Genomic DNA, 22308 nt, shown 5'->3' on the forward strand with positions numbered 1-22308 from the left:
CTACAGATCACCTGTAAGGCATTTTAATAAATGAATCTATCATAATTAGCTAAAACAACTGGAGACTGAAAACAAACTGATATATGGGTCTGATCACTTTTTTTAATGAACTGACATCATTCCAGACAGGATGTTAGTGTGTCTGTGACTTCCTGTACGGACTGAAGGCTGCTGGAAACTGTCGGGAAACTGTCCGACTTCATCGCAGCTTTTTGTCACCACCCCCCGTTGCGGCCGCCTGCTCTCGTCTACTTTCCAGGCGAGGCGCAGTTTATCTCGAACAAGCCTATTGTCTATGGTCTATGGATCAAGGCGAGCGCTTCTTCCTACATGCTCAAAAACGTAAGTGCTGATTGGCTGAAGAGGACTCCTGTGTATCTGCGCTCGATTGCTCTTCCTTCATCCTTAAACTACCCGGATGACTGTCACAGTAAATTGAAATTGAATTTTGAGAACTGAATTTGAATTGTGAGAACTGAATGTGAAGATATATAGAAATAAATTCAATTCCAAATTATACTATTCAGATTCAGTTTTTCAATGCAATGATTCAAATTAACAATACAATTTCAAATTATGTGATTCAAATTCAATTTTTCAATGCAATTATTCAAATTCAGAAATTCAAATTCAAATATAGATGATTCAATTTCAAATTATGTGATTCAAATTCAGTTTTTCAATGCAATTATTCAAGTTTAGAAATTCAAATTCAAATATAAATGATTCAAATTCAGTTTCTGGTGGCACATATTTCAACCCATATTGAACCCCCAATAAACCAGCGCAAACTGGGTTTGAACCCAACTTATATAGTGGAGATAAGTGATAAATGATGAAAGATAAATGGAGTTTTACTTTTATCGTTTTAGGATACTTGTTAATTCTAAGACTTTTAACAGGTAGAGAATAGTGAAAAGGCAGTGAACTGACTCAGTAATGTCAGTTACACAGCCATAGCTACATATCTCAGGTTTGCCAACATTAGCTAACATTAGTCACCATACACTTATTGGTCATAGCAGGCCAAGTAAGACTGTAGTAGAAACCCCCTGAATGTATTGCATTTATCAAGAGTTTGTTCTGTTGTGTTGTAAAGTTGTGTTTTTTTTGCTTTTCAAAAGTTTCATGATCTGTCTGTAAAGACAAATGATTTTGAAGTATCATGTTATGTGAACTGTTTTAATTACACAATTGCATACATATTACAAAGATATTCATCAGACATAAATTAACATATAGTAGAACAATTTTGGCAACAGGAGGTACAAACCCTATGAATTTAATCTAAATGTGTGAATGAGAGTTAGTATATAAGTGTTTTATATTTGAAATGTTTTCCTGCACACTAAGTGAAGCATTCTCCAGACTGAATATTTCAGGGACAGTCCATCACTTGTGCATGGATACTTCTGTTCAGTCGGCACCGGGTTTTATTTTTCTCACCACAGCACAGCGTGAGAGATTTTTCAGTCTGTGACATTTCTGCTGAATTTGCAGCTTGAAAGAGAACTGATGTTACTTTCATTTTGTACTTGCTGAAGTCCCCAGGAGAACAGCACGTGCAGAGTTTACCACTGGCTCTCTGTGAATTTTTGCCATTCAAAGTTTCTTCCTTACAACTGCACGCAAAGTCAAATGCTTTAATTTCTTCCTCTGCCCCTCTGTTCTCAGTGGTGCACAGTGGTTTAATTGACAAGTTATTTCTTAAAGGCTCACAGAGGTTAGCCAATGAGCTGTGTCTGTGTGTGATGACAGATACTGAGAGAAGACTGGTTTTACAGTTCTTACAGTGGACCATTATCTCACTGTTGCTTTGTAAGCTTCACAGTGAAGGACATGTATGGGAATACAGGTGAGGACGGATACTGGTGTAACTGTGTGTAAGTTGGAAGGCATTGCTGTGAGGTGTGTCACAATGCCATACTAACTGTATACAGTACGAACTAGGGCTGCAACCAAATACATTATTCAGACACAAAAAGTGATACTCTATTTAAATACATTTCCTTGTTCTAGCATCATTAATCCTATGTATCTGCAAGGTAATGCAAAACATGAGTTAAAGACCACAGTTCCGGATAGCTTTTGTAGACCCTTTGGGTTCCTTGTTCATGCCTGGCAGTAGTTACTTACTATTATGGAACCACAACCTGCCTGCTTATGCAGTAATATTTGTGTTTATTTACAGCCAGGGACATTCAGGCATGGGAGTATGTTCCTCTTGGTCCTTTCCTGGGGAAGAACTTCGGGACAACCATCTCACCCTGGGTCATCCCAGTGGAGGCACTGTTACCCTTTGCAGAGCCCAACCCCATCCAGGTTAGTACACGGATCACGACCAGGGGTGGACTGGGACAAAAAGTTTTCCCTGGAATTTGGCCTGGATTGCCCCACCACAATCAATCACACAAATATAATTCATATTATAATGCCGGATTTCCACTGGATGCGTGTCCGTTGCGGAACGGCAGCGCTGGTTATCCGCTGCATGCTCCGCCATCCGTCAATACCCACCGGCCGCGTTTGCTGCGCGGAGCAGTGCAGCTCCACCGGAAGACATCTCGGTGCACTGCCATGATTAACACATCCTCGTCCATGGTGGCAACGGGGAAAAATGACGTCTGAAAACCTCTGAACTCTTGACTTCAGAGGCCTGCCTCTGCCCATTATGTAGTTTTCAAGGTGTAGTGCAGGGAAATATGATCCACTGTGAACACTGTGTATTTTATTTTGAACATTAACCGGATGTTTTATTTTGTTTCTGTGCATGACTTCCTGCCCCGCACGATCTGCTCTGTGCTGAATTGCTGCGTTGTGCCCCGGCATCCGACAAAAATAGAAGTCCTGCGTATCTGTTGCGCAGGGCTCCGGAGTGCCAGAGCTGAGACGGAGCCGGAACGCAGCACAGCCACAGCCGGTGGAAACACACACCTTGACTAGAATTGAATCCTATCAGCTCCGCTGCCGTGCCGGAGCCCAGACGCAACCAACACGCATCTGGTGGAAACAGGCCGTAACACATTCTTACTCTGACCACTACATTCATACGAGAAGCAAACACTGGCCTCTCTGGTGAAAGTAGATGGTTGTTTGACCCATCCACTACCCCTCCCTCCCGTGCTACCTGGACTTTTGCCCCCTTAACTTACATTGTTGCCTGGCTGCATTTCCCGCAGATGTTACCAGGCGCCATTACAGAATAACAACGACTGGTGCAGGGTTTCTGCTACATGTAATTGATTGTGGCGCACTGCCACGGCAAAATAAAAGCCACCACGCCTTCAGAATGCTGATTTTTTTTTTTTTTTTTCAAATGTTAAAACAATGTAAAGTATATTGTATGAATGGAGATATATATATATATATATATATATATATATATATATATATATATATATATATATATATAGCTGCAGGCATCGAAGGGTAATGAAGACAAGTGAATTCAGAAGGTGTTAAGGATAGGAGTTTAGTAATTCAGTTTGTCCGTGAGGGAGAGAAACACAGAAGGGATAAGTTAGTGAGGAGGCAAGGGTGTGGCCGCCTAGAAGGTGCTTGTGATTGGGAAATGCAAGTAGATTAGTTTGTCCCAGGCAGAGGCCTGACTTAGTGTTGTGGTCAGTGAGTCAACGGGTAGTTTATTTCATTGAGCTGACAGTTCCTTGGGAAGACTCAGTGGAAGAGGCCTATGAAAGAAAAAAGCTTAGTTATGCAGACTTAGGAGCAGAAGCTGAGCAGCGAGGATGGAAGACTAGGATTTGTCCAGTGGAAGTGGGGTGTAGGGGATTCATAGCAAGATCATGTGTCTCGCTCCTGGGGGAACTCGGAGTGCGGGGACAGAGTTTGAGGAAGACAGTGAGGGAAATGTCAGATGAAGCAATTAAATGTAGCCAGTTTATCTATAAGAGAAGAAATAATGTCAGTTGCGAGCCAGCAGGGGGAGCTACTAAACAGGGCACATAACTCCTTGAGATCAGATGGAGAGATCCAGTTCCTCTCAGGAGGAAATCCAGGAAGAGGAAGTATTTAAGTGTGGGAGTGGCCTATTTGGATCCATTTTGTTTGAGGCCATGCGGCAAGGTGAGTGTGCTTGCTGATCCTGTAAGTTCATTTAGCTCCTTTTAACTTTAGCTTATATTGTAGTTATGCTATGTAGCATGTGAAATAGAGTATGGTGAATGTGCTAGGGAAGGTAGTATCAGCACTGTTTCTACCTGGAGCGCGCATGTACGGAGCCTGGGTTTGGTTGAAGATGGCAGTGCTGTTTGGGCTGAGAAAGCCATGTGTAAGTAAGGAGGAAGTCCAGGAAGAGGAAGGTTATTTAAGTGTGGGAGTGACCTATTTGAATCCATTTTGTCTGAGGTCATGCAGCAAGGTGATTGTGTTTGCTGATCCTGTAAGTTTATTTAGATCCTTTAACTTTAGCTTATATTGTAGTTATGCTATGTAGCGTATGAAATAGAGTATGGTGAATGTGCTAGGAAAGGTAGTATCAGCCCTGCTTCTACCTAGAGCTCGCATGTACGGAGCCTGGGTTTGGTTGAAGGTGGCAGTGCTGTTTGGGCTTAGACAGCCATGTGTAAGTAAAGTAAAGGAGGTTATTGGGTTGGTGCGGGGAGGGGAGCAGTGAGACCTGGCATTAGGGGAGTGTCTCTGGGACGCTAGAGATCACTGTCTAGCCTCCTGGAGGTGTCGTGGGACCAACTAGACGAAACACTGGTGAAAGGAGGTTCCCACCCGATGACCCCAAAGACATGCTAGTTATCACTGCTCACTGGTCTGTATAGTTAAGCCTTGCCATATTAGCTTATCATAGGGCTTAGGGCTTTTCACTGACTGTTAATCCTTTCTCTAGAGCACAAACTTCTTGTGTTTATTTGAACACACACATATATATTTATGTATATATATAGCCTATATTTGGGCACATATACTTACCATAATCAGAGTTTGAGTAATAACAAGATTGCGCCCCCAGTGCAGACGCCTGTTACAGCAGCTCCTGCTCACCGCTGAGCTTTTTTTCAATTTCTTTTCATTTAACTTTCTTATTTGGAGTTTTTTTCAGTTAGCTAGCTAGCACTTATGTTCTGTTTTGTTATGGAGATGAAGACCGCTCTCTTTATTGCTATAGATACAATCGTTGGCAATCCGGCGCCCAGCCGTGCCTCCATTGTTTACACCCGGGACCAGCTGTTAGCGCTGCGTCACACTGCTGTGCGGCCTGAGGAGAGGCTCGACATTCCTGGTGAGCTGCGGAGAAGGAGACAGGGATGTCGCACTGGAGTGCAGCGCCGACAACGGAGGAGACGGTTTGTACCGTCTCCATTGAAGAGCCATTTTCAACCATCTTCAACCTGAGCCTGAGGCTGGGGAGAGTACAGCTGTGGAAGACATCCTGTGTGGTACGGGTGCCCAAGACTCCGCACCCCAAGGACTTCAGCAGCTTCAGACCGGTGGCATTAACATCGCACCTCATGGAGGTGCACCTGGTCCTGTCTCGTCTCTGCCCCGCAGTAGGCCCTTCAATGGACCCGCTGCAGTTTGCCTACCAGCCTGGCATTGGGGTGGATGACGCCGTCATCATCCTCCTGCATAGAGCTCTTTCCCACCTGGAGAAGCCCGGAAGCTCTGTGAGAATCATGTTCTTTGATTTCTCCAGCGCTTTCAACACCATACAGCCTGCACTTCTGAGGGACAAACCGGAGCACATAGGGGTGGCTAATCACCTCCCATCCTGGATCCTGGACTACCTCATGGACCGGCCACAGTATGTCAGGACCCAGGATTGTGTATCGGACTTGGTTGTCTGCAGTACGGGGCCCCACAGGGGACGGTGCTGGCACCGTTCCTCTTCACCCTCTACACTGCAGACTTTTCATACCACACCCCCATCTGTCAAGTACCTGGGTGTTCATCTTAACAATAAACTGGACTGGACTAATCACATAACAGCACTATACAAGAAAGGCCAAAGCAGACTCTACCTGCTGAGGCGGCTCAGGTCTTTTGGAGTGCAGGGGGTGCTCCTGAAGACCTTCTTTGACACTGTGGTGGCATCAGCCATCTTTTACGGAGTAGTCTGCTGGGGCAGCAGCGTCTCGGCTGCAGATAGGAAGAGACTGGACAAGCTGATCGAGAAGGCCAGCTCTGTCGTGGGATGCTGTCTGGACTCTGTGCAGGTGGTGGGAGAAAGGGGGATGACAGCCAAGCTGTCATCTCTGAGGACTAATGACTCCCATCCTCTGCAGGAGGAGATAAAAGCTCTGGAGAGCTCCTTCAGCGATAGACTGATTCACCCAAAGTGTGTGAAGGAATGCTATCGCAGGTCCTTCCTGCATGTTCGCATGTTTTCTGAGGAATGTCGCCCTTTGATGAAACCAGTTTGATTCGGGTACACTAGTGATGAGATTCCAGATTCCAGTCTTAATGCCAAAGTTTTGCTTCTAATTTTAACATTGGTGTTTATTAATGATATGGAGCAGTAGTTGGAGCATTGTGTGGGTTCTTTGTTTGGTTTTGGGATGAGTGTGATCAAGGCCATCTTAATATGGTGGGGAATTTTAAAATTATGGAGGATTTTGAAGATTAATTTGAAGAATAATAGTGAAAGAGGAGGCCAGAAACAAACAAACAAAAAAACCCAGCAGCAACCCATACAGGGGGTGGTGTGTCTTATTGTGGGGACAACTAGGTGTGAGATTGATGTTCTATTTTAACCCTAAACTGTCCAATTATGGTGGACTGGAAAATGATGAAGAAGCAAAACAAAACAGAACACAGCAAGACATTGATACAGTACATGAGTGATGTGGATTCATGGGGTTAGTAAGTAAAGCTTAAAATCAAGAGCTTTTTCTGCATTAAAAATTAAGTTTGTTACTTATACACATTATAATGTGAAGTAAACATCAAAGATGCTTTGCTACAAGCTGCAACTGCAGGAACTACACAAACTTAAATGCAGGTTTCTTCCATGATGGTGTCCCTTGGAGCATCCACAATGTTGGGAGCCCCTCTACATCGTCAGCAGGTTGCTCAGGTCCACAGGTGTTTCGCCCCTTAACCTGTACACCTCGCCTGAGTGGGGCAGCAAAGACTGGTTAGCCTTCACCTGCAGAGTGGTTCCAACTGTGGGCTCTTTTCAATCATAGCCATCTTGAGCTGGTCTCGGCTGCCAAGGCTATGTCCCTTGTGGCTTCCTTCAGCTGTTTGGGCTCCAGACCAACCCTCTGAAGAAAGTAGCCCACCGATTTTGTCAGGAACCCGCGGCAGCCAACTTCGATGGGGAAAATGGTTGCATGCCACCCTTTAATGACCGCCTCGTCGATCAAGTCCTGGTACTTGGCTTTTTTTCTGCTCGTGGGATGTGGCTAGCCTCTCCTCCCAGGGCACTGTTAGTTCGGTGACTATGAGGGTTTTGGTGTTCCTGGATAGCAGGAACATGTCTTGCCTGAGGGGGGTCACTGCAACGTCCTGTGGGAAGACAAGCTTCCTCTTTAGGTCCACACTCAGCTCCCAGTCAGAGGCGCGCTGCAGGATGCAAGGTGAGTTCCCAACCGTCGCTCTGGTCCTTGGAGCCTCTTTGCCTTCCCTTACAAAGTTTATTGGGCGGTCGGACCTGGTTCTTATTGGCTTTGGCTCTCTGCTGTTCCACCCATTTGGCGATTACCGTGAGGACCTTATCATGTCTCCACCTGTACCGCCCTTCTGCCAGCGCCTTTGGACAACCGGTCAAGATGTGATTCAGTGTGCAAGAGGCCACTCCGCATTGCTTGCAAGATGGATCTTCCTCTCCACCCCAAACTTTTAGGTTGCTTGGGGATGGTAGCAGGTCAGCCACAGCGCACAGGAGGAAGGTCAACTTCCCTTGATCAGTTTCCCGCATTTCCTTCCAGGACAGTGGTCGCTCCAGTGCCTGGTCCCACTGTGTCCACCGGCCCTGGGAGGCAAGCCCAATTGCTTTTACCTGGCGGCCTTCTTCTGCTGCCTCACGGACCCCTTGCACCACAAGTCCTCTCTTGGCTCTGGCATTGGCCTCGCTCCACCTCTTGTTATTGTAGTGTCCAAGGCCTAAGCGACCCTGGCATACCACGCCTACTGTTTCCCGATGCCTCCAGTGAGCTTCAGCCTCCGCCACTGCTTGCTGGGGCTTCCACTTTCTGCCGCATTTGATGGTCTTACTTGCATGTCTCACCTTCCCATCTTCAGACAAAAGGAGTGTGCTGACTGCTCTTGCCTTGGTGGCTTTAAACTCTTCAACCACTGATGAAACCGGCAGGGAAAGCTTGGAGGTCTTGCTGTAGAGATTGACTGGGCTACAAGATGGGGGAACTCCCAGCCATTTCCGCAAGAAGTTGCTGCACTGTCTCTCGACTGCTTCCACCTGGGACATGGGAAAGTCATACAGCAGGAAGGGCCATTGCAGCTGGGGTATGATGCCATACTGAAAGCACCAGACCTTAAACCTCCCAAGCAGTTGACTGTTCTCAATTGCCTTGAGCCAGATGTTCAGCTGGGCTTTGGTATTGGTGAGATTGGTGCTGTCCTTAAGGGAGCTGTCATAGTTCTTTCCAAGGCATCAGATTGCTAGGTCTTGAATTATTGGGATCTCTGAGCCTTGAATGCTGAAGATGTTTCTTGATAGCTTCCCCTTCAGGATACTGAGGCTTCTTGATTTCTCTGATTTGAATTGTAACCGTGACCATGTTGCCATATTCTCCAGTGCAGTCAGGATCCATCGTGTTCCCTGGACTGATGGAGTCATCACCGTCACATCATCCATGAAAACTCGACAGGCAGGATGTCTCATGCCATCATCTGCTTTCGGGCCTCTGCATTGCATTCCTCCTGCCTTCAAAAGCAGGTTCATAGCCGCTATGAACAGGGCCACAGAGATTGTACATCCTGCCATAATGCCCTTTTCAAGCCTTTGCCATTTGGTGGTAAAACTTCCCATGGTGAACCTCATCCGCAGCGCGTCCATGTGAGACATCACGAGCCCAACTACCTCTGGTGGTACTTGGTAGTGGTCCAGTGCCTTTTGAATTAGCTGGTGTGGGACACTTGGGTAGGCTTTGGTGAAATCCAGCCATACGACAGAGAGTGTGTTGTTGTTGCTCTTGGCTTCCTTGATGAGCTGGCTGATCACTGCTGTGTGCTCCAGGCAGCCAGAATATCCAGGGACTCCTCCTTTTTGGACGCTTGGGTCAGTGAACTCATTGGCAAGCAGATATGTTGTCAACCTTTTGGCGATGATGGACCAAAATATTTAACTCTCTACGTCCAGCAGGGAGATCTGCTGGAACTGGTCGAGTCCCATGGAATTCAGCTCTTTCAGCACAAAGCAGCACTCGTTGAGTGTCCAGAGCCCGGGTTCCACCTTCTTCTTCCACAGGGTCCGTGAGAGCTTTGATAGCCTTTTCAGCAGCTGCGGGCAGTTTTTGTAGATCTTGTAGGTGGTGCCTGATGGTCCTGGGGCTGATCTCGCCTGCGCTTTCACCACTACTGCCCACACTTCATCCATGGTAAAATCAGTTTATAACTTATTTTAATAATTTGGTCTAAATGAAAATAAAGAGAACAGTCTTAACTCAGTACTATATCAATTTTGAACAGACATTTCTGCCTTATCTTAACATAGAAGTGTTTTCAGTAAGTACAACTTAAAAATCCCCTAAGCATCCTTTAAAAGCTGAGTACTACAAGGCTGACTTGCCCGGAGACATTTTGCTGCCAGACCACCAGTGACAAGAAACTGAGGGAAACAGAAAGGAGAAGGAGCAAGAAACACACGATTTTGCAGCAACTTTTCTTAACTATAAGATGTGGTGAGTACAATTTTTGCCTAGTTTTATTCACAACAGTTAATAACTCCATCAGCATACATGCAAGAAATTGTTTTTACACAACACTAAAGGCTTTTCCTCAGCTAGCAGTAGTAATGTTTCAGCTAGGAGACTTTTAGCTAATTGGTGTAGTAATTCGGCTTTAACATTAGACTTTGTTAAGTTTTGTTTTATGGTGGAAGCCAAATGGCTGCCTTAGTAGCATTAGTTTTAACTCTGCAAAGGTAAAATAACACGTTTGGGTTCTTCCTAATTTAAAGCTGTTGCAGTGTTGATGTCGATTTGACCAGCAAAAGCTGCATGGCTGGGGCGTTTTATATCCGTGACTAAACACATAACAAATGTAGGTTACTGAAAATACATTCAGTTTGACACTGATGCATTTTGATGTTTAAGTTCTAGAGTTATTTCTATGTGAGGTTAAAGTTTTTTAATTGACCCATAGCTGAAGAACAGTCTGTCAAAGCTAGTTGTTGGCATTACAGAGAGGGTGTACTACCACATAAAATATAATTTTGTTATTTTGGGTGTTGGTAACTGCAGATACATTAGCACAGTTGTATCATTTTAGAGAAAATAATTAATAAATTTGGCATCATCAAGCAACAGGCAATCAGTAAAATAAGTCTTTAGTCACCAAAACTTATGTTTACATTTTTGTTGATGTTTTTCTCCTGAATTTTACATTTTTGGTCACACAATTTGCAAGATATTTGAAAAGATAAATTGGTCAGCTGCACATTAAGACAACTATATTGATAAAATCTATACATAGTTTTAATTTTTAATTTCATGAGGATGTTCTATCAGATAATGATAAGACTGTTAAAAAGGTTTGGACATTGATTGCAGTGTAGTTTGCCCATATCTTTGTAGTTGTTGCAAGCATTTTTGTTCTTGTTTTTCATCCTGAATATTCAGAAACAGTAAAATAAAATTTATTACAATGCTGATGTGGCACAAGTTGTAGACACTACATCCTTCAGAATCACCCAAGTTCAAGTAATTTAAACAGGTCCTTTGTTAGTATTCAAAGTAGATCTGTAAAATTTGCAAATTTGAAACACCAAGAAAAACTGATCTCTTAAAGCATTACAGACTTAGACATGGCCATGGTGGAGAATTTCTCCACTTTCCCTTTGTAGTTTTACTTTTAGTACATTAGGCTTCAATGGGAAACATTAAACAGATGAAAAAAGAAAAAAATGTTTCACACTTTTAGTCAAACTAAAAGAGGATATATAAATGGACACTCAGTTTTTCAGTTTTCCAAATTTGACAAAAAGAAGAAATAAAATGCCACAGTGTAATGTGAAAGCTAATAATTACAGACATAATCACCAGCATAGTTCCTCTCTCCATGCAAGTTAATATTGCAAAGGTGATGAAAAGTCCTTAGCTTATCACAGGTGATTATCAGTGCCAATATTCTCTGATACTTAATGTTTAGAGAATGAAACTGGATGTGTTCTATAAATCAAACTGAAGTGATGTGGTTTCTCTTACAGATGCTGCAATGTCTCATCAAGCCAAACTTAGGATCATTCTTCAGGACCATGACATTCGCATACTTGACTTACCTCATGGCCTCCCTGGGACTGTGGGTAAACTTGAGTCCCTTGTTAGAGAGACATTTGGGCTTCAAGGGAACTTTACTTTGCATTACAAGGATGCTGATTTTGGAGACGAATATTTCAGTCTTACCTCAACAAGTGACATCAAGGACAAGGACACAATAAAAGTGGTTAACATTGTTGAACCTCCCACATTTACTCTGAACTTAACTGAAGTAGACCTTCAGACCTTTGAAAGTGAATCAGAAACCTCCATCGATACCACAGAAACCTCAGTCAGTACTTCAGTGACTCCCATCCATCCTCCCAAAAGCAGTTGCTCTTCCGGATCCCAGGATACACTGATGCTTTCATCACCTGAACATTGGATTCAGCAATCACAGCACTGGCCGACTGAATTTCCTGTACCTCGCTTTGCCTATGACACAGAGCTTATGCTTGCCTCAGGAAATGAAGCTTTCAAGAAGGATGGAATTCCACTCAACTTTACCTCAATCCTACCAGACATCCTTGAGAGACTGGCTGAAAGCATCTTTCAGTATGTTGCCTACCCAACAAGTGCACAGTTTTCGAATGTTGCTGAGGCCCTGATTCAGAAGCGTCCTTGCCTCAAAGAACCGGGATCATATAATGGATACTATGGATGGCAACAGAGACTAAAATATAAAATGGGCAACTATAGATACAAGTTTAGAGGACTTGGATGCCCTGAACTTGATATGAACTCTCCCAGAAAGAAGTGACCACATGAGAAAGCACCTGCAAAGAATGTCAAAAAGCCAAAAAAGTCAGAAGTGAACTATTTACCCGCTCACCCACAAGGAGAAACAGAAGAAAGTTTGGAGTCTGAAAGAGTGGAGCTCCTTAATGAAGTCAGGAAAAGGGACAACTGTCAGATCATCAGTGCAAAAATGGCGAAGACATTCTCAATTCGCAGGCAGGAAGTAGTCAATCAAGTACCATCAGTCAATGACCTGAAAGAAAGATGGCCTGCTCTTTTTGACGTAGCCCAGGTAAATATTTTTGCATAAGATAATTTGCAGTATGTGTTATTTTGGAATAGACTGTACACAATAACATGTTGTGCCTATTTGTTTTTTTTATGCTATACAGGTAAACCAAGAATTCAGAAGGATCACCACTGTTAGTCTGGAGACTACATTCCTGGCAAAGCTGGACCAGTTCTCCCCAAAAATAATGCCCTTGCTGTCCTCATGGGGAGGGTCTGCAAAAATGAATATTCATCGCATACAGAATATGCTGCTTGAGGTATGAATAAATTAAATATAGTTAATTTTAATAGGACAATCCACTTTTTTCCAATAGATGATGTTAGGTTTTTGATCATGATTTACCCCTGTTTCACACTGGTGGCATGAGCAGTGCATGTGTGTTGCGGAACGTGTTGGTTTTCAATTAGGCATCCATGTTAAGAGGTTAAGGCCCATTTATGCTCCCTTTATGTACGAAAATGTATACGTTTGTTTCAAACGATGTTACTGTCACTGCCCACATACTTCCATGCGCCCTTTACGTTGGCATGGATGTTAATCAATCTGTCCACCAGGAGGCAGCCCAGCGTCAAAAGTTTATGACAACAACAAACTCAAAAACAAACATGGCGACTGTGGAGGAGATATTGATAATGTACCTCTTGCATAAAAGACAAAAACAGAGGCAGCATTGTAGGAGGCGGTGGTCGGTGAGGTTGTTATTTCTTCTTCGAGTCTCACTAGAGCTACGTATCAGGTAGTGACAGCAACACTGCCCCCACGGTTCCCAGTGGTACTACTCTGTTTGGCCCGTATCCGTAAGCTGTATGGAAACGTGCAGAAATACGGACGAAATGAACGCGGAGCACGGACAGAAGGCTCCATCTGTATCCAGATCTGTATTTAACGTTGAGCATAAATGGGCCTTAAGAGCTTTCAGACCGGCTGCGTGAGTGGCGCTGCTTTTCTTGAGCTCAATATCAATGAAAATTCTGAAAGACACAAGCGTGAGAGACACAGCAGTCACACCACACTGCCGTCATGCGCTGCTCATGCCGCCTGTGTGAAACGGGCATTATACATCTCAAGCTATTGGTAGTGCTGTGCTGTTCAGTGTAACTGGACAGTGAATAACGGACCTACATTTTACAGGTGGCCAGAAATGTAATTTAAAATCAACTATAATATTGTCCATTATCTCTAGGATGTATTAAAAAGCAGCTGTTTACAACCCTAATTCTTATAAGGTAATAATATGTCAGATTATTGTTTAGGGCTTAGTCTAAGACAAAAATATCAATAAGAACTATGAATACTAAATAAGAAAACAAATTACAGGTAAGATGGAACATGATAGGCAGAGTAATTGTAAGATTTTGCATTTTTTCTTTTTATTTACTTTTATTTTTATTTTTTATCTGGATTTTTATGATGCATATTTGAAATTGAAAATTCTAACACTACTTTAGTTATATTAGCTTTCTTTAAAATGATCAATTCATTATTTTGATTATCACTGTAAAATCTATAATTGGTAGAGTTCAGGCCTTTTCTTTTTTTGGATGTAATTATTAAAAACCCATCCTCCTGGAAGAGCAGTTCAACATTCTTTTTCTTATTCACAGGACGATTGTGTGGAGAGAAGGCGAGAGGTTGCTATCCGTGGCTTAGTCGTGTATCTGAGGGAAAAGGATGAGGACCTCTTCAAAGAGCAGACACCACCTTTGTATTACTCTCATAATTAATTATGATTACTTAAACATTAATATTGATTCTGATCTACCGGGATGATGCCGGCGATGTTACTAATGAAGCCCCCCAGAGCCTGTGCCATGCTAATGGGGCTGATATATGCATTCAACCTCAGCTACCCAAAAGAACTGAAAAACACTTTTGAAGTAAATCAAAAGATATTCCTCCAGCTGGATGATCTGAAAGCCAGTCTGAAGGTAATGTCTCTAAAAAGTAAACTGCTGTACTAAAAAAAAGTGAAGAGTTTGGCTATCCAAATTGATAGGAAATGTTACACTGTTGTTATTCTGTTGTTTACAATGTTTTGTTGTGTAACATACTGTACAGCAGGTGTACTGTTGACAGTTCATTGAGTACACTTGTTAAAGTACACTTGAGTGCACTTGTGCACAGTCAATCTGACCAGGGTGGCTGTCAAAATGTTCAGTCTTTTTGAGACAGTTATACAGGGGTGTTTAACATTATGTATGTCATGGAGGCTACAGGCACAATATATGCCATTCAAATGTTGTCAGTCAAATGAGACATTGACTGATGTTCTAATAAACAGTGATCGTAAAACTGGAACGTCTATGTGTAATTTATTCTGACTTAAGATAAATAAGTTACTACTATTCAAATAAATTAAGGTAACAATTTGCATCGACATTTCTGAGTAGAATGATAGTAACTTAGTAAGTTAGAATAACTTAAATGGAGTACATTGTACTTAAATTAAGTTGGTTTAACTTAATTAAGCATGTAGATGACAACAAAAAATCATGTTGTTTGTACTAAAGTAATTGAGTTTGCCTAACTAGAGATGTCTTGTGGCATTTACTGAATAATGGCTGAGTTGAAATAACTTAAAAAGATCCATGCAAATTGTTACCTCAAAGTTGAGCCAGCATATCATTTTTTAGAGTGAAATGAATATGAATATGGAAGTAAGAATATACACACCTATTTAAGTGATGCCTACATAGGCACATGCACACACACCAACCACTCTCACTCTAACACTCTTGCACTAAACATGTACAATTTTACACATATGCGTATACATGCAACTGTACACACACCTGTATCTCTACTTACATTTACATACATATATACAGACATACATACATACATACATACATACATACACACAGACGTACACCCTGACATACATCTACACATGTACACACTACATATACATATTCATAAGTATACATATTAAGGCTGTAACTAATGATCATCTTCATAGTTGGCCAATGGTAGACTATTTTCTAGATATGTATGTAAGTATATATATATATATATATATATATATATATACACACATATATATCCAACCGCTTTTCCCCACTCAGCGACACACCCGCTGAGGATAAAACTCTGGTTATTGGCAGCTCTATTCTGAGAAACGTGAAGTTAGCAACACCAGCGGCCATAGTCAAATGTATCCCTGGGGCCAGAGCGGGCGACATTGAATCAAATTTAAAGCTGCTGGCTAAAGCTAAACGTAGATTCAGTAAGATTGTTATTCACGACGGCGGCAATGACACCCGGTTACGCCAATCAGAGGTCACTAAAATTAATATTGCTTCGGTGTGTGAATACGCAAAAACGATGTCGGACTCCGTAGTTTTCTCTGGACCCCTCCCAAATCTGACCAGTGATGACATGTTTAGCCGCATGTCATCATTTAACCGCTGGCTGTCCAGGTGGTGTCCAGCAAACGATGTGGGTTTTGTTAATAATTGGCAAACTTTCTGGGGAAAACCTGGTCTTATTAGGAGAGACGGCATTCATCCCACTTTGGATGGAGCTGTTCTCATTTCTAGGAACCTGGCAAACTTTATTAGTAATTTAAACCCCTGACAACCCAGAGTTGAGACCAGGACTCGGAGACGCAGTCCTAAACGCCTCTCTGAGCTTCTAGTTCAGTTACCCAGCCATAGTTTTAATAGTTTTATACAAACGGTGTCTGTCCCCCGACCGCCTAAATTATCTAAATCTAAGAGGAGTTGTGCATAACAACCTCATAAAAATTAAAACCTCTTCTGTGACAGAAAGACAAAACAGGAGAATTAAATGCGGACTGTTAAATATCAGGTCTCTATCGTCTAAAGCAGTGTTAGTAAACGAATTAATATCAGATAATCATATTGATTTACTCAGTCTCACTGAAACCTGGCTGTGTCAAGATGAATATGTCAGTCTAAATGAGTCCACGCCTCCCAGTCATAATAATACCCACATTCCTCGAGGCAGCGGCCGAGGAGGGGGAGTTGTAGCCATTTTTAACTCTAGCCTGTTAATCAGCCCTAAACCTAAACTAGATTATAATTCATTTGAAAGCCTCGTTCTTAGTCTTTTACATCCGACCTGGAAAACCTCGCAGCCACTTTTATTCGTTATAGTGTACCGTGCTCCTGGCCCGTATTCTGAATTTTTATCTGAATTCTCAGAGTTTTTATCCAGTTTAGTTCTTAAATCAGATAAAGTTATTATTGTAGGCGATTTTAACATTCATGTCGACGTTGATAATGACTCCCTGGCTACCGCGTTTATCTCATTATTAGACTCCATTGGCTTCAGTCAGGGTGTACATGAACCTACTCATTGTTTTAACCATACCCTCGATCTAGTTCTGACGTATGGAATTGAAATTGATAACCTAAAAGTCTTTCCACAGAATCCTCGCTATCGGATCATTATCTGATTACTTTTGATTTCTTTTACTCGATTACACACTCAGCAACAGTTACTATACTAGATGTTTATCAGATAGTGCTGTCGTAAAACTTAAGGAAAAGATTACTTAAAATTCAATACCAATACCTTCAGTAACAGAGGTTTCCCGTGCCGACTTTAACCTCTCCCGAATTGATCATTTTGTTGATAGCACAGTAGGCTCGCTACGAGCAACACTTGACTCTGTAGCTCCTCTTAAAAAGAAGTTAAAAAAGCAAAGATAGTTCTCCTTGGTATAACTGTCAAACCCGTAAGTTAAAACAAATATCGCGAAAATTTGAAAGGAATTGGCGATTAACCAAACTGGAAGAATCTCGTTTAATCTGGACAGACAGTCTCCAAACTTATAAGAGGGGCCTCCGCAATGCCAGAGCAAACTATTACTCAGCTCTAATAGAAGACAATAAGAACAACCCCAGGTTTCTTTTCAGCACTGTAGCCAGGCTGACTGAGAGTCAAAGCTCTATTGAGCCTTGTATTCCTTTAGCCCTTAGCAGTAATGATTTTATGAGCTTTTTAATGACAAAATTCTAACTATTAGAGGCAAAATTCATGACCTCCTGCCCTCAGATAGTACCTATCTAACCTCAAACACAGCTGTAAAATCTAATATATATTTAGATTGCTTCTCCCCAATTTCTCTTCAAGAACTGACTGCAGTGATTTCTTCATCCAAATCATCAACGTGTCTCTTAGACCCCATCCCAACTAGGCTACTTAAGGAGATCTTTCCTTTAGTTAACACTCATATATTAGATATGATCAATATATCCTTATTAACAGGCTATGTACCACAGTCTTTTAAGATAGCTGTAATTAAACCTCTACTAAAAAAGCCCACCCTGGATCCAGAGGTGTTAGCCAATTATAGACCAATATCTAATCTTCCCTTTATGTCCCTTTGAGAAAGTAGTAGTAGAAAGTAGTAAAGTAGTAGTAGTCGCAGACCAGCTGTGTGATTTTCTCCAGGATAATAATTTATTTGAGGAATTTCAGTCAGGATTTAGAGTGCATCATAGCACTGAGACAGCTCTAGTTAAAGTTACAAATGACCTTCTGATTGCTTCAGACAAAGGACTCGTCTCTGTACTTGTTTTATTAGATCTTAGTGCGGCGTTTGACACAATTGACCATCAAATTCTACTGCAGAGACTGGATCACTTAATTGGCTTAAAAGGTTCAGCACTAAGCTGGTTTAAATCTTATTTATCTGATCGTTTTCAATTTGTTGACGTTCGCAATGAACCATCCTTACGTACTAAAGTTTGTTTTGGAGTTCTGCAAGGTTCTGTGCTCGGACCAATCCTGTTTACTCTATATATGCTTCCTTTAGGTAACATCATTAGAAATCACTCTATAAATTTCCATTGTTATGCGGATGATACTCAGTTGTATTTATCAATGAAGCCAGAAGAAAGCAATCAATTAACTAAACTCCATAATTGCCTTAAAGACATAAAAACTTGGATGAGCACCAATTTCCTGATGTTAAATTCAGACAAAACTGAAGTTATTGTTCTTGGCCCCAAACAACCCAGAGACTCTTTATCTGATGACATAGTTTCTCTAGATGGCATTGCTCTGGCCCCTGCCACTACCGTAAGAAACCTTGGAGTAACATTTGATCAAGATTTGTCTTTTAATTCTCATTTAAAACAAACCTCACGGACTGTATTTTTTCATCTGCGTAATATTGCGAAAATTAGGCCTATCCTGACCCGAAAAGATGCAGAAAAATTGGTCCACGCTTTTGTTACCTCAAGGCTGGATTATTGTAACTCTCTATTATCAGGTAGCTCTAGTAAGTCCTTAAAAACTCTCCAGCTAATTCAGAATGCAGCAGCACGTGTACTAACAGGAACTAAGAAACGCGATCATATCTCTCCTGTTTTAGCTTCTCTGCACTGGCTCCCTGTAAAATCCAGAATTGAATTTAAAATCCTACTGTTAACTTATAAAGCTCTAAATGGTCAAGCTCTGTCATATCTTAGAGAGCTCATAGTGCCATATTATCCCACCAGAACACTGCGCTCTGAGAACGCAGGGTTACTCGTGGTCCCTAAAGTCTCCAAAAGTAGATCAGGATCTACCGGTTTTTTTTCCCCGTTAAAGGGTTTTTTTGGGGAGTTTTTCCTTATCCGCTGCGAGGGTCTTAAGGACAGAGGGATGTCGTATGCTGTAAAGCCCTGTGAGGCAAATTGTGATTTGTGATATTGGGCTTTATAAATAAAATTGATTGATTGATTGATATGTGTATGTATAGACAGACAGACATATGAACAGATAGACATCAATGTCGATATACAGACAGGTATGCAGACAGATAGGTGGGTAGGTAGGTGGGTGGGTAGGTAGGTAGGTAAATAATCAGCCAAGTCGACCGAGTTAAGGATTAAGGATTGAAATTGTTCCATTTCAGTCATTTTTGATCAGAGGTTGAGGAGGTGAAATCCAGTGCATATAGTCATAGCCAAGTGGTGATGTTGCTGTTGTGTTACAGCTGACCATCCACATACAGTTTGTCAACAGTCAATTTCCCATTTTACAGTAATGTTTCATGATTGGTAGCAGTTTCTTTCTCCTGTCCTGGGGATATTGATCGTTCATGCTTTATGTGGTTCCTTTCAGCTCCCGTCCTTTGCTTTTTACAAACTCTTTTTGTGTTGAATGTTCAATTTTTGCAATAATGGGTGCGTCTGCTGGTGTGGTTTTTCGTGCCGATGCGGTATACTCGATGGAAGGCGTTGCTGTATATGGCGTCTTGTGTTAGTTTCAGTGCTGAGTGCATGAATTCCTTTACTGCATTTTCTGGGTTTTCTTGGGTTTGTTCAGTTATTCCTGTGAATATCAGATTGTCACGCATGCTGTGGCACTGGATGTCTAGGATGGTTTCTTTCAGGTTTTTGTTTTCAGAGGAAATGGTGTGGACCTGGGCAGTGAAGTCAGCGTATACTTTTATGTCAGTGTGAAATTGTTCCAGAATTGACAGTTTGTTGTTTATTGATTCGTGTACACTGACCTCGTTGGTGGTGACTCCATAATCTGTTCCAGCGGACCAGTCTCATCTCAGGTGCTTCTGTGGGGGGCTCATGATGCGCAGTCTGACACTGCTTCATGGTCACAACATCAACAAGTGCATAAAGACATACATGATAAAGTGCATACAGATATCCACAGAGCATATTGCGGAAAACAATAGCCCTGTAGCCAAACCCCCCAAACGTGACACACCTGAAATCCAAAAAACCCCACACAACAAAAAAAACAACAACAACAGTACAACACTATCAACAACTACAACAAGTCCATATGCATGACTTGATATGCACTGGTGATGGTTTGTTTGTTTGTTTGATAACTGTTTCCAGGAGTTTTAGCAGTAGATTGATTGTTTGGTTGGTTGGTCTAGCAGCAGTGCGCTGCCATGTTGAATCTCACCTGTTGTCTTGTGATGTTCTCAAACTCTCGTCTCGCCAGGCACCTCCTGTCGCCTGGCACCCTTATTCAACTAATTTACTATTGTCCAATTTTGGTGAGTCCATTTGAATTATAGCCTCAGTTTCCTGTTCTTAGCTGTCCGGAGTGGCACCTGTGTAGACCATCTGCTTCAAGGTTCAGCTTGTTGTTCAATCAGAGATGGTCTTCTGCATACCTACAGTACATATGTATATTACTGCACTATATTCTTCCTGCTGTAACTTGTGTCACTCAGCCCCCCAAACACACATGCACACACAGACCTGCATTTATTTTAACAGGCATGACAGCATCCATGTTACAAAGATGATCATGTTATTTTCAGACTTGACAAAGGCTTGCTGAATCTGATTCACATAACCATAGTTACTCTCTCCTGCTTGCCTGCTGACGTCAAGAGAGGAGAGGGAGCGACTGAGTTACTCTGAGCAGATGCTTTTTTTAATGAGGGCACCAAGCTCATAGGTCGAGGGACTTAAAAATGTGTTTGGGCCAGACTACTTGTGATAATGACCGGTCAGACAAAAGAAAAAAAAGGAAATTAGAGCTGCTGCGCAGCGATGGGTCGGGTCCAGGCATTTTTAGGCAATTCTGAGCAACAAGCAGAAGAATTGGAAGACATTTAGGAATTTAGCAACACAATCTGCCTTTTGCATCAGCTGAGGCTTGAACTCTCAACCTCTCAGACTAAGGATCAATTTCTATCTCACTGAGCTAATTAGTTAGTGACAATTCATGTGTAGCTTCACAAACTGACTAAGCCAGATGTGCAGGTTTAGCAACAATCCATGCATGGAAAAGCAGATTTCAAACCACTGTAAAAAAAAATTCAGTTATTAAGACAAAAATCTGAAAATACACATATTGCATCTAGACAGCAAGGAGATGTTGGTAATTTGTTTGTAACAATGATTGATTTGCTCCATAAGTGGAAAAACTGATGTTTAAAATTGCCATTTTTATATTGACTCCAATTGTTCACATTAGAGCAAAATTCAAAATGCTGTAAAAAATTCAGTTTTTGAGATAAAATTCTGAAATTTGCCACACATCATCTACCATGACTCTAGAATTTTGTCATTTTTTCATGAACACTGAAGATTTATTTAGCAAGAATTTGCATGTATATGTTTACAGTACCATTTACAGTCAAACATTTTGATGCACTGTAGGCTCAATTTTTGATAAATCAAAAATCTGAGAAATGTAGTTTTTGTCGGACAGTCTGAAGATGCTCTGTAGCAAGTTTGGTGTCAATTGAGCAAAAATTGTGGGAGGAGATAGGTTTAAGAAGATTTACAGTTTTTGAAAAAAAACAGAGTGATGAACTTCATAATTTTTAACAGGTTTAAATGTACAAAAGTTTCTTCAGTATTGGGGCTACAGTTTGATGAAAGTTGTGAAGTTGTAGCATGTATGGTTGATTTGATTTGTTATGAATTTTCAAAGTTTTGAAATTTAGATGCTTCCTGTAGCGCCACCATCAGGACTATTGGCTTGAGTTTACAGCTGAGGATATCTGGCATGAGACTGGACCTTTGTGCAAAGTTTGGTGAGTTTTCACCCATGGGAAGTATGATTTCCTCGGAAGAAGAAAGAAGAAGAATACCTAGGATTACAATAGTGTCCTGGCAGCTCAGCTGTCCGGATCCTAAAAAGGAAAAAAAGACAGTTGTGTCAGCCCAAAAGGCATTTCGGCCCACTAGGAAACTGTAAGATCAGGAGAGAAGAGAAGCATGCAATAGTGAATAGTGGATTAAATTCTATATGGAGTCACCGGACCATGATGTAGAACCACTTTAAGATAACTGTTGATCCAAACTTCTTGCAGGCCTTACTTCGTATTCTTAGAATGGGTTGACAGACTTTTACATTTGAGCAGCAAAAGCAGCGTTGTTGTGATTTTTGTTCATGGGGGGGTTGATCGCAAACCCAGATCAG

At 41.8% G+C, this 22308-nt stretch overlaps 1 protein-coding gene across 2 annotated transcripts in view; it reads left to right on the top strand.

The window, feature by feature from the left end:
• The window catches only part of fah (fumarylacetoacetate hydrolase (fumarylacetoacetase)), an 81459-nt gene that overhangs the window by 37896 nt on the left and 21255 nt on the right, over positions 1-22308 (top strand). For both annotated transcript variants that reach the window (XM_049603222.1, XM_049603231.1), the window contains exon 9: positions 2192-2322. In XM_049603222.1, the coding sequence (XP_049459179.1) occupies positions 2192-2322 (131 nt within the window). The remainder of the gene's footprint in view (positions 1-2191; positions 2323-22308) is intronic.

Source organism: Epinephelus fuscoguttatus, linkage group LG2 (genome assembly GCF_011397635.1).
Source record: "Epinephelus fuscoguttatus linkage group LG2, E.fuscoguttatus.final_Chr_v1".
NCBI lineage: Eukaryota > Metazoa > Chordata > Actinopteri > Perciformes > Serranidae > Epinephelus > Epinephelus fuscoguttatus.